The sequence below is a fragment of the Helianthus annuus genome, chromosome 8 (assembly GCF_002127325.2).
Source record: "Helianthus annuus cultivar XRQ/B chromosome 8, HanXRQr2.0-SUNRISE, whole genome shotgun sequence".
NCBI classification, from domain to species: Eukaryota; Viridiplantae; Streptophyta; class Magnoliopsida; order Asterales; family Asteraceae; genus Helianthus; species Helianthus annuus.
Genome location: NC_035440.2, coordinates 74,238,709 through 74,257,175, shown reverse-complemented (window position 1 = coordinate 74,257,175; position 18,467 = coordinate 74,238,709). Strand labels below are relative to the sequence as shown.

The window sequence follows — 18,467 nt, the reverse complement described above, 5'->3', positions numbered from 1 at the left end:
ATTCTCAAGTTTAAAATATGAAGCTCCCAACTCATCATCCAGCTAGAATCTTTCTGCATCTGCTCCAACATTCTGAATCTGAAGATCAACTCTCCACTATGGTTTGTTGGAAAATAAAGCAGAAAAATAAAATCTTTTTGGATTTTTGAATAAAATTTCTAAACTAGAAAATGAATTACAGAAACTTAAATGCAGAATGTAATGAAAGTAAACTATTTACAAACATATTTTTGGTGAGCATGTTAGGGAATCATATCAGCTAATGACAAGTTACTAGCACCGTTAAGCTTGATAACATACTAAGCTTTAAACAATTCACGTAGATTGTCAATATACTGATCCTCTTAAATTTTCATACAAACTTCAATCTGTTCAGGATACGATTTAGGTGAGTTAATGAACTTAAACTTATATGTGTCCCACCTCTTTGAATATACTCCCGTATCCAGATCCCAATATTCAGTCTTACAGGTGAGTATACCATAGATGATATCTGTAAAAGGGTTAGATGCGAAACCGTGAGAGCTCAGGTCAGAACTTCCGTTCAGCAGAGAGATGACGGTTCGACTTAAGGTGTGTTCCCTTTAGAGAATCTTTTCTTCAACAACACATGATTAACATTTTTCAATGATTCATCATTTTTTATGCTGAGGACGATGCTGTATTTCAAGCAATGCAGAAAGTATTATATGGGGACTAGGCCATTGCTTCCGCAAAATCAGAAGTCCCGGAATAATACCCCAGATATCACTAAGTATAAAGACCTTGTATCTCAGAAAGAGAGACCTTTCAAACAAGATTTCAGGGGTTACCTATATATCCAAGATTTGTTCCCCACAAAATAAGCATGTTTGAATTTTATGTTTATATCCCAAACAAGATTTACTAAATGTATAAAAACCTGTCGACATATCATCAGCAAGACTATTTAAAAACTTTAGACTTTACAAATCTTTAGCGTACCGTAACTGTCAAGCTAATGTACTATCATTTTCCCTTTTTACACAAACTCTTTTCAGATTTCTATTGTTTTTGGAGTTTGAAATTTTCTCATGTTTTTGGATTTTTGAATTTTTTACTGTTTTTGTATTTTCTGAAAATATATCTACTCCCCCTAAATACCAAAACAAGTAAAAAAATCGACAAACCATTGCAAATTGTTTCTCATCATCATCTACAATGTTATCCTCATCAACGCCAATAATCCCATCAGACACCGAAAGAAGCTTCATACCATTTAGTTTTAAAATATATTTAAAACGAGTTTTGTCAAAAGCTTTGGTATGTAAATCAGCTTTCTGTTCGTCAGTGTGGATTTTCTCAATTCGTAACAACATCTTCTCGAAGCAGTCTCGGATGAAGTGATGACGAATTTCTATGTGTTTCGTTTTAGCGTGATGAACAGGATTTTTCGTTATACTTATTGTGGCCTCATTATCAACAAAGATAGGGGTGTTAAGAATTTGCAAACCGTAGTGCGCATCTGTTGCCGGATCCACAAGATCTGAGAGCAGCAACTGCTAGCAGATACGTACTCAGCTTCACATGTGGATAAAGCCACAGAGGTCTGCTTGTTACATTGCCAGGTGACCAAACGAGGTCCAAAGAACTGACAACCCGCTGTTGTTGATTTTGCATTAACTTTGCAGCTTCCGAAGTCGGAATCAGAATACTCTTCGCGCATGAAATCGCCTGTTTTTGGATACCACAACCCCAATGAAGGAGTTCCTTTCAGGTAGCGTAATATCCTTTTCACAATCACCATGTGCGAAGCTCTAGGATTTGACTGAAACCGTGCTGCGAGGCACGTTAGATACATGATATCGGGTCTTGAAGCAGTTAAGTACATCAACGATCCGATCATGGAACGATATGTCGTTTCATCTACCCTGTCTCCAGTGAGATCTGAGTATATCCCATGATTAGTCGCTAGAGGGGTTGACGCTGGAGTAGAACCTGACATCCCAAATTTCTCTAAGATATCATGAACATACTTCGTCTGGTGTATGAAAATTCCCTCAGGTAGTTGTTCAACTTGAAGTCCCAAGAAGAATTTCATCTCCCCCATCGATGACATTTCAAACTTTTGCTTCATAACTGATTCAAAATCTTTGCACAGTTTTTCATTCGTTGACCCAAATATGATGTCGTCCACGTATATTTGAACAATCAGAAGATGTCTGTCGACCTCTTTGGTGAAGATAGTGGCATCCACTTTCCCACGGATGAAGCTGTTGGCTAGTAGGTGTTGAGACAAAATCTCGTACCAAGCTCTCGGAGCCTGGTGTAAACCATACAGCGCTTTATCCAGCAAATAAACCTTGTTTTTGTGGATTGGATCGGTGAAGCCCGACGGCTATCCGACATATACATCCTCTTTAACCTTCCCATAAAGAAACGCCGATTTAACATCTAACTGAAAGACTTTGAAGTTTTTCCATGATGCAAATGCCAGAAAGATCCTAATTGCTTCTAGTCGAGCCACTAGAGCATAAACTTCTGTGAAATCAATACCCTCCTGCTGACTAAAGCCCTGGACTACGAGTCGAGCTTTGTTTCGAACAACAACTCCTTGGTCATCTCTCTTGCATTTAAATACCCATTTTGTGTTAATTTTTCTGTGACCGTCCGGCAAATCTACTAACTTCCACACTCCTAACTTCTCAAACTGACTCAACTCTTCTTGCATAGCATTGACCCGAGAATCTTTAGTTAATGCCTCATTGTATGTTCTCGGTTTGATCTGCGAAATAAAACAACTATGTGAAAAATCAGTTTGTAAAGAAGCAACTGTAGAATAAAAACAAGTAAGCCCTTTGTCAATTTGACGTCTTGTGCGAACGCCTGATTGTAATTCTCCTATGATCAACTCCTCTAGATGATATGAAAGAGTTCTTGGCATCACCTCGTCTGGAACATCTACCTCGCCTCCAAATTCGTAATATTCTGGTTTACATCTTGTTCACCAACTGGATTTGTTTGACTTGAAATCTGGATCTGCTCCCCCTCAGAGTCTGAATCTCCATGATCAAATACTGGTCTATCATCATTTTCAGGAGCTTGTTCCAAATATTGTTGAATATCATCATGTTCACCAGTATTACTAGGACCAGCTTCATCATCATTTGAAGTTTGTCGTAGTCTCCTAGAATACTCAGCTAGAAATCTTTCTCCTGATGACTCATACTCCCTCAGAATATCCAACTCATCAAAGAACTCTGGTTCTTCTTCTGTTTGTTCTTCCATGTCAAACGAATCCCACAAAGTATCATAGATGAATCACCATGAGTCGCCTGGGTTCTATGGTGGCATTGTGTAACCTTGACATTCAACATTGTGTGCTTCAATAATCCGCTTCAAGCTTGGAACAAAAACTCGCTTTGATGGACTTGAGTATCCAACGAATATTCCTTCAATGCTCTTTGCACCAAATTTCCCAAAAGGCTCTAGAACTGTACAAGGAGACCCAAACGGTTCTAAATACTTCAGGTTCGGCTTGCGGTTATTGATCAGCTCGAAACAAGTTTTGTTGAACTTCTTGACAGTGAGAACCCTGTTGAGAGTATAGCAAGCGGCTGACACTGCTTCTGCCCAAAAATTGATTAGTAGCTTTGAATCAGCAAGCATCGTCCTAGCCGTTTCAATTAGTGTCCTGTTCTTTCGTTCTCCTACTCCATTTTGTTGCGGAGTGTACGGAGCACTAAATTCATGCAAAATACCTCTCTCATCACAGTACTCTTCCATCTTGCTATTCTTAAACTCAGTACCATTGTCACTTCTGATTCTTCTGATTCGTGCCTGGTACAAGTTTTCAATCTTTCTGAATAATGCCATCAAACTTTCAAATGTCTCATCTTTCGACTTCAGAAAAGGTACCCATGAAAATCTGGAATAATCAGCAGTTACTACGAGACAGTAGTAATCACCAGTTATGCTTTTGACATTCACGGGACCAAACAAATCCATATGAAGTCTCTCTAAAGGTCTCGAAACTGAATTGACTTTCTTTTGAGGATATGACTTCTTTTTCTACTTTCCTTTGACACAGCTAATGCACTCCCCTTCCAGATGAAAACCTTTAATATGAACACCAGTAACCAAATCATTGTGCACCAGATGATTCATTTTTAGCAAATGTATATGACCCATTTTTCGGTGCCACGACTATGATTCTTTCTCTGTCGCTCTAGACATAAAACAATGAGCCTGACTCGTGGTTGTAGTAGCTACGCTCATATCCAACACGTACAGATCATTGACTCTTGGTGCTCTCATAATAATCCATTCTTCGGGAACAACAAATCATGTTTTCAAGATCAAACACTCTTTGTCGGTGAAGTGAGTTGTATACATCCTATCACAGATTTGAGAAATACTCAGCAAATTGTTCTCCAGCTCAACAATGTAATTCACTCTCTCAAAAGTGACAATCCCATTGGATAACGTTCCTTCTCCAACTATCCTACCTCCTTGATTACCAGCAAAACCTACAAAACCTCCATTAAAACCTCTAACATCGTACAACAGGGTCTACTTCCCTGTCATGTGCCGAGAAGCTCCACTATCCATAATCCATCTTGAAAAGGATCTTGGAAGCTCCTGCACAAATCACAACACTTAGTTAGTTTTGGATGCCACCCAAGCCTCTTTTGACTCAGGTAGCTGGACATTAATGACAGATCTTTTGATGATCAAGGGTGGAAAATTTTTATCATTCATTGTCAAGCTTTCTTTAGACCCAACCTCAACCTCTTTGTATAAGAAAAACTCATCTTTTTGAGGTTGACCAGATGGTTGGTCTTGCTTTACCACCCATTTCTTCTCAGAAATTGATTTTTCTTTCTCCAGATTCTCATAAAAATCCAAAGGAACATTTATCTTTACCGATTTGGTAGAAGATGATTGTTTTTCCGACTCTGAAACCTTTGGTTTTGGAGAACTTGTTTTCTTTTCAACAACTTTTGGCTTCCAAGTTTGTTGAGCTGATGCAACCCGTTTGTAAAACTTGTCATTTTTACTTACCATATTTTTTACAGGTTCAATTTTGACTTTCATGTTATCATTTTTCAAAACCTTTTTCTCAACAACCAATGGAGCTTTTCCCTTCACATCGACTTTCCTTTCTGAATCTCAACAACTTCAGTCTTAGGCTTCAAGTTGGTACATTTCCGTGCAATATGTCCAACTTGATTACATTTGAAGTATGTTCGGGTGTCAACTACCCGACTTGTGCCTTCAGACAGAGACTGTCAAACCTTCTTCTCAAAGAACTCTTTGTTTGATTTTGACAACATTTTAGACTCTTCATCAGATAGTGAACTCGAACTCGAACTTTTCACAAACACTTTCTTCTCAACAAACCTTCTGTTTTGAACATTCTTTTTCAGATAATTCTTACCACCCTGATAACCACCCGACCATCGATTTTGATTGTTGTTATAAAAACGCGGTGGAACAACAGGTTTCTTGTAGTAAGCTTTATATTTTTCAAAATTCATTTGCCTCTTCGTTTGTTTTAAACTTTTCACTTCAGACAAATCAACTTCAATCAATTTGAACATATTTGTCAATTTGGCAACATTTACATTCTCTAATGGAAACTCGGAATCTGAATACAACTTACCCGATCCCGACATCTTGTACATGACAAGATTAGGTTCTTCATTTAAGTTGTTTTTGGACTTTGGTCTCGGAATGTATTTGTCCAAGAAACATTCATCTTCCTCAGTAGTGTCACTTTCAGATTTTAATACATCCTCAGCCATGCTTTTAACAATTTCAGATTGGACACTATCGTCATCGGAAGATGAAGTGAATGTGACATCAATCGTGTCCGAAAGTTTCACTTCATTATCATCTTCAACATTAATCAACCCTGATTGCTTTTTCGAATAATTGTTTAGAACTGGTGGTGGAACCTGATGATACCCCACCCCTATTCCATCAGAAAAGACATCTTCGCCTGCTTTGTTTTTCCCGATGGGTTTGGGAACAATGTGTAGCAAAACAAAGCTTGCGGAGTTGTAACTTTTTAATTTCAACTGGATGCGTTCATTTTCAATTTCAGCTTCTTGAAACTGAAGCTTCAACTTTGCAATTTCATCCCGTTGCTGGTTGATTAACTCTTCTTTTGCCTGAAGAACTCTCGACAGATGAATATTTTCCTTAGTTATCTTACCATTTCTTTCATCAGCATCTTTAACCGTTCGTTTTAGCTTCTCAAATTTTTCAGAAATCTGACGATTTTCAAGAACTAACTCTTCGTTTTCTTTCCTAACTTTTTCTTTGTCAATTTTATCGTTTTCAATTTTGTCAGTTAATTCTTTTAATCTGTCATTCGAAGCTTTCAACAATTTATCACGGTTAAGGATCTGATCCTCAACACTTCTGACTCTACTAGTCAGATCTTCAACTTTCTTACCACTGAGGTAAGTGATTGTACTACAAACTTTGCACACTTTTATGCAATTTTTGCAGTCACTGTCACCTTTGACTTTCTTACCTGACTCACTCGTTGACGCATTTGAACTGACCTAACCTTTAGACTTAGATTTAGACTTAGAGTCTACCTCAAGTTCCTTTGCAGCCAGCACCTTGTCAGCCATCTTTCCCAAGTTTTCAGCTGTCAACTCCTGTGAAGTATCAATGATCCCATCATCAATCTTCTTTGACTGCTACTCTTTTTCTTTCTCTTTTTCTTCTTCTTTCTCTTCTCCACCTCCCCACCATTTTCTTTGTCAATACTCTTCTTCTTCAGCAATTTGTTGAATCATGGCATCAAAATCGAGGGACTTTGGATCAACAACAATGTTTCCCATGGGATCAAGATAACATTCTCAATCTGCGTCCCATCTCTTCGCCCTTTTTGCTTCAGTGAATATACCAGATATTCTGATCATCCTGGTTTTAGCTTTCATTCTTCTGTTGACATACTTCTCTTGTTCATTTCTGTTGTCTTTAAAAGGAAAAGGTTCAACAGATTTTGCCATAAACGCATATCCAACCGCATCCTCCTCTGGTAACACTTCGCTCCAGTCATAACCTTCGTCGTCATGAATCACAGCGAGAGCTCTGGATTTCTCTTTAGAATTATCCTCAAGCTGCTTCATCCTGGGCGGTTCTGATTTATTCTGATGATAAATCGCTCTCTTGTAGTAGTCTTCTCTGAACGGATTTTCAGAATCATCAGCATAAGCATTTCGGCATGCACGCTTAAAGTGACCTTTCTGTTTACACTTGAACACATGTCAGTTTTGACTTGTCAAAGACTAACTTGGTAGATGGTCCACCAATAGACTTCCTTCCTGTAATCTCCATGAAACGCTGCGCTCTTCGAACTGCACTGGCCATACACCACCTTATGTCGATCAATTCCATCTGCTCAGGGTCTATCTGATCGTAGTCTTCCTTTGTCAGGTTGGTGTTGCCTATCTTGCCTGCCACAAGGCTCTTATACGACTCTAGCACAGAAGCTAAGAACACCATCTGCTGTTTTGCAGATTCCTCACTGAAGTTTTGAGCGTTTTTTAAATCCACAGCGATATTGCATTGAAATAGGTTCTTTGCAGCTGATTGGCTTGAAGTTGACGAAGAACCATTGTGAAAACCACTGCTCGAACTCTCTTTGCTTGATGTGTTGGAATTTTCAGCAGAAAAAACTATCTTGGGAGAGACGTTCTTGGGAATCATACTTTTTGGATAGTACAGCTCCAAGTTCTGTTGATATGACGAGTGATTGACTTTGTTTGTTTTCTTTATCTCCAGCTCGTGACTCTCTAGTCTTTCAATCAACAAATCAACCGTAAGATCCTCAGACTTGATTGTATTCTTCAACATCAATGCAAAGTATTGCCAATCCATCTCATCTGGCAATGAATCAAACAATTTGTCGACTAATTCTTCTCGAGAATAGATAATTCCATGTCTCACCAGCTCCAACTTCAGGAGCCCAAACCTCTCAATCATCTTAGAAACAGATTCATTTTTTAAACAACCAAATAAATCAAACTCTTTTCTTAACAGTTTCTTTTTGTTTTTTTACTATTTCATCACTTCCCAAGCATTTCACTTTCAACTTTTCCCAAAGATTTGTAGCATTTTTGTACTCGATCAAAGATATTATATCTTCTCTGACAGACTGAAACAATAATGCGATGCACTTTTGCTCCGCGACAAAATTCTCTATATCTTCAGTTTGTGTCAGATGTTCACCACTTTGTCCTCCATAATGGTATCCGTTCTTTAAACTTTTCCATCTCGGAAAAGCAAATGCCTTTAACCATTCTTCAAATTTCTTGGCCCACCGACTGTAATCTTCAATCGCCATCAACTTTGGAGGCTTGTAATATGTGCCATATGCACTCTCCACGCTTAAGGCGTCCGATAAAGTTTTCTTCGTACTCGGAGTGTTCTCATTGGTGTTGCTTGAAGTATCATCTCCGGTGTTTCCAGCAAAGGCATACATATCACTGAAAGGATTCATGAATTCGTCCATCTTTCACGTACCTGGAAAATCAACAAACACTTAGAAAATGTTTGAAATTTTGAAAATAGCAATTTCAAGCGAAATCTCACTTATTTCTTCAAGCGAAATCACTTCAGCGAGATCACTTTAATCAAAATAGGAGATTAGTTTCAAGCGGAATCAACTTTGGAGCGAAATAGCTGATTTCGCTTGAACACTCAAGCGAAATCTGATTTCGAGCGGAATCAGACAATATCTTTCAAGCGGAATCTGATTTCGAGCGAAATTAATGGCAGTTTCAAGCGAAATTAGTCTTAATATGTGATTCCGTTTGAAAATACAAGGTAGATTCAAGCGAAATAAGTGATTCCGTTTGAAATTACACAGACAGTTTCAAGCGGAATACGATGGATCGTTCAAGCGGAATTAGGTTTTAGTCCATTTTTTATCAGATTTAGTCCGAATTTTGGTCTAATTCTTTCTAGGGTTTGTTAAAACTATGTTTTACGTGATATGTGTAAAATTTAGGCCATTTCAACCGTTAAATCTCGTTCAAATCAGAAAAGAAAGGGTAGAAGTGAGAGAATCCGATGATTTCAAGCTAAATTGGTATAAACTCCTCGTCCTGAGCTCTGATACCACTTGTTGGATCGTCGTGTGACCCTAAATAGTCAGTATGAGTAGTTCATCATTAAGTACAATGGCGGAATCAATGTAAATGATGTCAACACAGCTTGTTCCTTTCTAATCTTTATCTATTACTGATTTCCTGAGCTTTTACACGTTCAAATGACAAACGGACAGCACCTCGGCTCAGAACATATGACCTTATTCCGCTCCAAATGACAAAACAACATGGCTATATATAGTTATGGTGATTCCGCTTTAACTTGACATGACTGTTTCAAGCGGAATATGTTATTTCGCTTGAACATGTCAATGTCCATTTCAAGCGGAATTAACATTGTGATTTCGCTTGAAATGCTAATTGCCACTTTCAAGCGGAATTACCCACTTTTACATATAAAACCCTAATTTCAACCCTGTTGTGTGTTCGTTTATCCTATCTAGACATAAGACTCGATTAAGACGAAGTTAACAGACACTAGATGCACCAACAATCTACGTGTCGTGTCTAGGTTTAATGTATAAATTGTATACATTAGTGTGAAAATGGGTCGAGAAAACACGTTTGAAGCCCATCCGCACGAAGGAGTCTTTCGTGCGGATGTAGCCCAAAGTTCCCTTTCGCACGGATTGGCCATCCGTCCCAAGTCGTTTCGTATGAATGGCCCACTACTATAAATAGGGGACTTGGTCATTTCATTTGTAACTTTTGGTATCTGAAGCGAAGCTCTGCCAAATTCGTTTCTCGGCATTGAAACTTTGATCAATAAATAGAAACGGTTGTTTATCAGTGTATTCTTGTGTTTATCATCACTTTGAATGTATTCCGCACATTACAAAGTGAATATCTGATCGACCGGAGCATTTCAAGGAGCGAAACGGTCCTCACAAAAGTGACGGTTTCGGCTGAGCCCTATACCACTGTACCAGTTAGTCTCAAAAGGTAATAGCACCTCAACACACCATTTCGGCAAAACAGGCACAAATTGGTGGTGTGTCACCCTAACGACCATCACGCCTGTACTACAGCATACAGAGAAATGGAAAAAAGTTTAATACACTCCCATATTGTCACGACACCATCTCTCTTAAGAAAATTTATAACTATCAATAGATTATTGGCATACAGTATTAGATCTAGCATTTTTCTCAGGAGTCTCGAGTTTGAAGCAACGCTAGACTGGGAGGACTTGAAAAGGAATGGGTCGAATCCGGACCGAGTATTGAATATTTTAAGTCAAACTCAAGAGACCTGAGTCATGCTAATGTAGAAGGGCATCATCTTCTGCTTACAGACTCAACCATCAATTATAGAAGAGGTGGCATCAGCATTCAGTTACAACCGTCAGGGAACCACCCCTCCTAACGAAAGCGATATCACATAGTACCTAGTATAAATTGAGGTTCGGTCATTCTTCACGAGTAGCTTCTTCCTTACTCTCCCTCTCTAAATTTTGCTTTTCTGGCCAGCTTTCTAACCAAACCAATACTTATTCTCACGTCGGTGGGTGATCGCAGGGGGATTCCCTTCCTATGGTAACGCTAATGGTGTTTCCTGTTTTGTATACTTCAGTACATGTTGTAATCTCTTTGATACACAAATGCCATCCTTATGAGAGCTTTGGATAGAAAACCGGCGTGCAATCCTTGTTTCTTTAGACTAAGTGGAAGAGGCAAGTCCTTGGAGGATGCCCCTCCACGTCATCGCCACGTCAACATCCAAGGAGGATGCCCCTCCAAGGATGGACCAAGGGAAATGGAAGATGGGCCTCCCCCTATTTATTTATTTATTTATTTATTTATTTATTTATTTATTTATTTAATTTTGGCAAATTAAATATGCACTATATATATAACTAAAATTAATTTAAATTCTAAAATAAATATTAATTCCTACATTACACTAAAAAAACAACCTAAACTTAAAAAAGTTAAATAAAACTACTTGTCTTCATCCGGCATGTCGTCATTGGGTTCGTTTTGTGCGTTGTTCCAAATGTATTCCACCAAGTCCGCTTGAAGGTTTTGATGTGTGTACTCGTTACGTAGGGAGAATCCGTTTAAATCTTGTTGTTCTACACTTACTGGAACAGAATTCCCATTAGGCGCATTTTCTTCGTACTCACAAATCACTCTACTTCGTCTTCGATGATCATGTTATGCAGCAAGATAGAAGCATACATACAGTATCGCAACCTCTGTGGTGTAAAAGCACGTGTTGGATGTTCAATGATATGTTATTTTTTTGTAGAACCCCAAAACATCGTTCAATCTCTTTTCTCGTCGCCTCTTAAAACTTGGCAAATTTCTTTCTTTTATCGTATGTCGGGTGCGGAATAGTTTTAACGATTGTAGAGTACGTCGGATATATTCCATTCGTAAGGTAGTAACCGCGCCTGTATTCCACGCCGAAACCGTAAAACTGGTATCTGGACCAGTTTCTGCTATTACATCGTTAAAGATCTCTGATTGGTAGATGATGTTAAGGTCGTTAAGTGAACCAGACAGACCAAAAAAGCATGTCAAATCCAGAGATCCTGTGACGCAACAGCCTCTAGTATTATAGTTGGATGACCATGATCGCACCGAGTATATTGACCTTGCCACGTAGTAGGGTAGTTCTGCCACGGCCAGTGCATGCTATTAATGCTTCCGAGCATTCCTGGAAAACCATGCGTTTCTTCATGCGCTTGATATAATTTTTGGACGTCATTTGCGTTTGGTTTCCGCAGATATTTCTTGCTATATAGCTTCACCATCCATACGCAAAACTTGTGCAAACATTCTCCTGAAGTTCTTTCGGACATCCTTAAATACTCGTCCAACGAATCGGATGTCGTCCCATATGCCAGTTGGCGAATGGCCGTCGTACATTTCTGTAAAGTGGTGAATCCCCTATGGCCCCTAGCGTCGTATCTAAGTGTGAAAAACGGATCAGATCGCGCCAAGTCGTCTGTTATACGTAAGAACAATCGACGACTCATGCGAAACAGACCTTAAACATCGCGGTCATGTACACAGGTTCGTCGGCAAAATAATCGGCCACTAATCTATCATGGGCACCTAAAATTAACAACGAAAAATAAATTAAATACATTATTAACACCGAAAAAAATTAAATATATTATTTAGAGGGGCAATCTTGACCCAAAGCCTTCCAAGCAGGTCAGTTTGGGTTGTTTTTAAAATTATATGAGTTGGTTTGGGTAAGATATTTTAACTAAATGGGTCATAATGGGTCATTTCAAATTCCATCTTGTTATTTTCGGGTCAAAGCAGGTCGACAACATTAAAAAATTGGGTCAATGTGGGTTAGTGTCTTAAAGAAATGGGGCAGATTTCGGGTCGGAATGGGTTTCGAGCCGGCACAAGTATCCGCACGAGACGGGTTACGGCATGAAAGGGATTTTGGATCGGAGCGGGTTTAGTTCAAATTGAGTTTCGGGCAGAGACGGGTTTCGGCACGACACAAGTTATAGATCGGAACGGGGCCGGTTCGGGTCGGGTTTCGGGCCGACACGGGTCTCTGTATGTGACAGGTTTCAGATCGCAACGGGTTTTGGGCCGACACGAGTTTCCGCACGAGACAAGTTTCGGGTCGGGATGAGTTTCGTACCGTTTCGACCCGTATCGTTTCGACCCGTACTGTTTCGATGCGAACCGTTTCGACCCGTACCGTTTCGACGCGTACCGTTTCGACGCGTACCGTTTCGACGCGTACCGTTTCGACGCGTACCGTTTCGACGCGTACCGTTTCGACGCGTACCGTTTCGACCCGTACCGTTTCGACCCGTACCGTTTCGACCCGTACCGTTTCGACCCGTACCGTTTCGACCCGTACCGTTTCGACCCGTATCGTTTCGACGCGAACCGTTTCGACCCGTACCGTTTCGACGCGTACCGTTTCGACGCGTACCGTTTCGACCCGTACCTTTTCGACGCGTACCGTTTCGACGCGTACCGTTTCGACGCGTACCGTTTCGACCCGTACCGTTTCGACCAGTACCGTTTCGACGTGTACCGTTTCGACGCGAACCGTTTCGACCCGTACCGTTTCATAAGAGCCCTGACCTTAAATGGCATACCAAGCACCAGTTTATAAGAGATACGAAATGGTAATAAAATGTTTACAGAACTGAGATTTTAAAATTTAATAATCCTTGAGTTACTCAATCGTCAACTTAAACACACAACATCATACAACTCGATCGTCAACTATAACATACTAATCTCTTGCTAATAAATTCAAGATTCAAATAATAAGCTACACAGTTACTATTAAAATAAATATGACAGTTAATAAAACATTTTTTAACCAACCCGACCCGACCCGACCTGAAACCCGTTCCGACCCGAATCCGTTCCGACCCGAACCCGTTTCGACCCGAACCGAAACAACCCTTTTTTTAATTGACATGTTTTGACCCGAACCCGTTTTGACCCATGACCCAACCCGACCCGACCCGTTTGCCAGGTCTAATATTATTTTCACCGAAAAATAAAGATAACCTTCTCGGTCTCGCTTTAAGGCGGATGCCCTAGTTCGCGGTTGTGACAACGTTTCTTCCTCTTCCTCCATGATCATTTGTGCTGCCAGCACTACGGCGTTCGCAAAAAAAAATCGCCCTCACCCGAAGATGACGAACACCACAATGAAGAAGAAGAAGAAGAAGACGTGCCTAAAACTTTATAAAAATTAAGGTGGTGTATAAAAAAGTGAGAGAGATGGGAAAGATTTGGGTAAAAGGGAAAAGATCAAATAGGAAGTTTATTTTGGCTAGGAAGTGTAGAAAGCAATAGGATTAGAACATGTGGCAACATTTAAAATAAAGAAAAAGGGTATTTTAGTCAATACAACCCTTTCTTCTTCCTTTTCAAAACCCAGTAACTTCAAAACCCACCATTTTCAAAACCCACCATCTTCAACCATTTCTTGACTTTCTATCTCAATAATCACTACATTATAGTGCGATTTTCATCACCAATCAATGATTCAAACACCCGATCAACGTGTTCTTCAGCTTTTTTTTGAACAAAACCCAGTTTAATTTCATACAAAATCTAATTTTTCCTAGTGATTTTGAAGATAATCACTCGATCCGTTCAATTCGAGGGTTGATAAGTGTTTCAATCATTCAAAAATTGTCAATTGTTGAAGAAATCACTTCGATCCATGTAAGAAATTCTTTAATTTCATTTTTACGATCTGAGTTTTTGATTTATTCATTGCGTTTTACGATCTTGGCGGGGTCCGGGGGCAGCGCCCCTGGTAGCGGGGTCCTAGGGGCGGCAGCCCCTGGCGGGGTCCAAGGGGCAGAGCCCCTGGCTGGGGTCAGCTCGGAAAATTTTTTTCCGATTAAATTGCTGTAATAAAAATGCATCAGAAAATTAATTTTCCAGAAATTGGCTCATTTCGAAAACAGTAATTCGCAGACAGTTCACAAACAATTCACAGACAGTTCACAGACAGTTTTATGTGTCCATTGCGTTTTAGAAATAAGAGAGTTTTATGTGTTTTCTGATGCATTTTTATTACAGCAAAATCCATTGCGTTTTAGAAATAAGAGAGTTTTATGTGTTTTCTGACTATTGCCTTTTAGAAAAAAAAAAAAAACACATTTTTAAGTGTTTTTAGTCATTGCGTTTTAGGTAAAACACATTTTTGAAGTGTTTTTAGTCATTGCGTTTTAGGTAAAACACATTTTTTAGGTGTTTTCAGTCCATTGCGTTTTAGAATGAGTCATTTTTAAGTGTTTTCTGGCCATTGCGTTTTACAAATAAGACATTTCTTTGTGTTTTTGGTGCATTGCCTTTTAGGTAAAACACATTTTTATGTGTTTTTAGTCCATTGCGTTTTAGAAAGTACATTTTCTTTTGAGTTTTTAGGTTATTGCGTTTTAGAAATAAGACATTTCTTTGTGTTTTCTGGCCATTGCGTTTTACAATTAAATCATTTCTTTGTGTTTTTGGTGCATTGCGTTTTAGAAAAATGTCATTTTTTATGTTTTTTTTTTCATTGCGTTTTACGTAACTGGGGGTTTTTCTATTGCGTTTTACGCAACTGGGTTTTAAATATTTTTTTTAAATATAGCAATAGTATACTCGTTTTAAAGATAAAAAAACGCTCGTTTTTTTGGTGCAATTTTTATAAAAAAAAATAATGTCGTATGAAAGAGTTATTAACGTTTAAAAAATGGGGGGGAATTGGAGGAGAGAGAAACTATTGGCTTAGATTGACTAGAATGCCCCTAAACAAACTCACGCGCCTCTTTTCTTTCCTTCAATTTCTCTGATTTAATCTTAGCCCTTGATTAACTAAATGAATGGTCAAGATCACTTTTAGTCTTCCTAGCCAAATAAACTTCCTATTGTATCTCCACCCTTGGGTTAAAATGGGAGAATAAAGTGTATATATTTATAAAGTGACAAAGAAAAAATAATTTAAAAAAAACTAGCCGATTAACGGCTCTTTTGTTTGAAAGTGGCCCGGCTTGAACGTGTAGGGGCCGATGGCGACGACGTCGACGGACCAGTGGAAATGGTGTAGAGGGGCAGGACCGGAGCTCGACGGGGCGGAGACATCCTCATACCATACCGTATACCCTTAGTAATGATAATCGTGTGCTCCTTTTCTTTTGTTTTACCCAAAGTCGGTTCCAAAGATACTAATGGTAGAACTTTAGATACATAAAATATCAACATAGTTGATGGGTGACAAATTGTGCTGTCAAGAACACGATTCTGTTTTACATAATTTTATGGCTTTTTCCTTTTCAACATCATTACAATATTATTCCACAAACTCTATATAACGACGACATGGTTTCTTCCCCTCCTTACACCAAACTCTATAATCTTTCCAGTCCTCCCATATACACGTTTTTATAAAAACTTATAAAACCAATAATACAACTTTAACAATGGATATGGCGATGCGAATGGTGACCGAGTGGCCAGTGGTGATATTCAGTAGGAGTGCGTGTTGCATTTGTCACTCGATAAGGACACTTTTTTTGGAGCTCGGAGTAAACCCTGTGGTTTACGAGCTAGATCAGATCGTGAAAGGTCACGAAATCGAGCAAAGCCTTTTGAGACGGGGGCGAAACCCGCCTGCTGTGTTCATAGGAGGTGAATATGTTGGTGGGGCTAGTAAGATTATTAGCCTTCACCTTGAGCAGTCTCTACAACCTATGCTTGTTAATGCAGGAGCCCTATTGCAGGAACCAGCTGTTAACTAGTCTACTTTTGAACACCACACATATATACACACACATATACATGTTGCCACTTAATAATAAATGGCTATCTTTGTTTTAATTTGAGCTAGTTTGGTTCATCAAGAATCAAAGGCTTGAGTGGCCGGTAGTATCATGATAGGGTGGCAAAATGGGTGTGTTGGGCAGGTTTGGGTAATAGGTTAGTATAGGTATGAGTTAGGATATGTTTATTAAGAAATGAGTTAGGATGTGTTTTTGTCAAGATGGATTTGGGCATGATAGGCTAAAAATATAAATAAATAAAAAAATAAGAAAACTTTTAAAAAATAAAAAAAAAATTTTAAAAATAATAAAAATAAAAAAAATTAAAAATTGTAAAACAATAAAAAAAACATCTACACCAAAACAAGTCCGTCAGTTTCAGATTTAAACGAACCAGTTACTCGAGTACCAGGGTTCGGAACACTCCATTAGTGCCTCTAGGTATGATTTCATTGCTGCAACCACTTGTTCACTTCATCCAAATGCTCCATTCACTAACCATAAATGTCTGCCACCCCTAGAATACTCATTTTCCAACATGAAAAAGGCTAAAACAGAGAGTAACAAAGTAATATAAAAAAAAGTAGGATCAGGATAGCATCTAGCCCTATAGTACAACAACAAAGGAAACACAAAAGCATAGTTCAAAAGTCAAAACCAATTACAGCAGAATGGGATAGACTAAAACAAGGTAAATTTTAAAAATTGGCAAAATGAAAACGAGTCAAATGGGTTAGAAGAAAAAGTCACCCAAAAGGTTTTTAAAATGCTTAAAACCTTCTAAATCACCTTTATTAGAAAAATAGATTATTGTTTCAATCAATCTAGTTTTTAAAATCATGTTTAAAATATTGAGTACGTATAACAATTGAAAAATGAAGACAAAAGTGTTCATTTTAGGGTTATATTACGTACGTATAAAAGTGTGATGCGTTTTAGGGTTAAAAAGTTAAAAACCCACCCATGTTAAAACTTAGATCGATATTTTAAAACTCATCCTAAACCATCTTGACTATTTCCCCAGCCTATTCTTACTCATTTCCTTTTTTAAAGAGTTTAAAATAACCTAAAATGTCATGGATGGGTTTTTGTTGCCACCCCTAATCATGACCATGACTTCGCCAACCGTGTAGTGGAGTTGTATATATATCTTCAGTATAATAAACTCTATACGGGTTTGGACAATTATTTTTTTGTTCAACAACCAATGAACCATAGAAGATTACTACGCACTGCCATTTTGCCAATTCCTTTGACATATTTTAATTAATAAAGTATACTTTTATGATCAATGCATTTACTGAGGATGAGCATGAACTTTGAACAAATCACATATAATTATAAAATGAAGAATGTTTATATATGCTAGTAACGAGGAGTTGATCCAAGTGGCAAAGGAAAACATAAAAGAAAAGGTTTAAACTTTAGAAAAGCATAACTTGGGCTACAAGTGAGTTACTAGAACCATAAGTACGTAGCTGATGAAAACATCTCAACAAGCCGGATCATTTGGCAAATCCTAATTACCCAACTGTCGGATCCGAATTCCACCATTTAGGGCCCTGATTTGATCATCCAAGAGTTTACCTAAGATTAGCATTTTTATTTTACTTTTTTAGTCGAAAATGCTTAAATCACTTATTTGACATAACTTACTCCTATATTTACGTCTTTTCACTACAAGAAAACGGGGCAATAGCGCTATTGCTCATTATTCTTGTAGTGTTTATTTCAACATTGTTTGTCAATCTAAAATTGGACAATGCCTACCAAATTTAGAATACGCAATAAAATGGCACCTTATGTAATGGCGTATGTGGTCACTTATTATTCAAATTGCGTTGATATATTATCTGTTTATTTTATTGTATTCGCTCTACGTCACTAACTAAGAACTATCGTTCATAGAACCTTAATGACTGTACATTAGCATTTGATGTTTTATGAAACCACTTGAATTTAACCACGAGTGTATGCTTCTTGATTTGGACAAGAGAGAAAAACGATTCGAACCTGATCAAGAACAAACCTTTTTGAGAATGATACCCACACTTAAAAGAATAAACAAAATTCTGTACGTGTGTGGAGATGACGATACAACAATATTCTTGGCATCA

The 18,467-nt window shown here is 38.4% G+C and overlaps 1 protein-coding gene across 1 annotated transcript; it reads left to right on the top strand.

Annotated features, from left to right (window-relative positions):
- Positions 1 to 15,935: 15,935 nt before the first annotated feature.
- Positions 15,936 to 17,037, top strand: LOC110873106 (monothiol glutaredoxin-S2-like). Its single transcript, XM_022122030.2, has one exon. It carries the CDS (start codon positions 16,012 to 16,014, stop codon positions 16,327 to 16,329), a length of 318 nt encoding a protein of 105 aa, XP_021977722.1. The 5' UTR covers positions 15,936 to 16,011; the 3' UTR covers positions 16,330 to 17,037.
- The last annotated feature ends 1,430 nt before the right edge of the window (positions 17,038 to 18,467 follow it).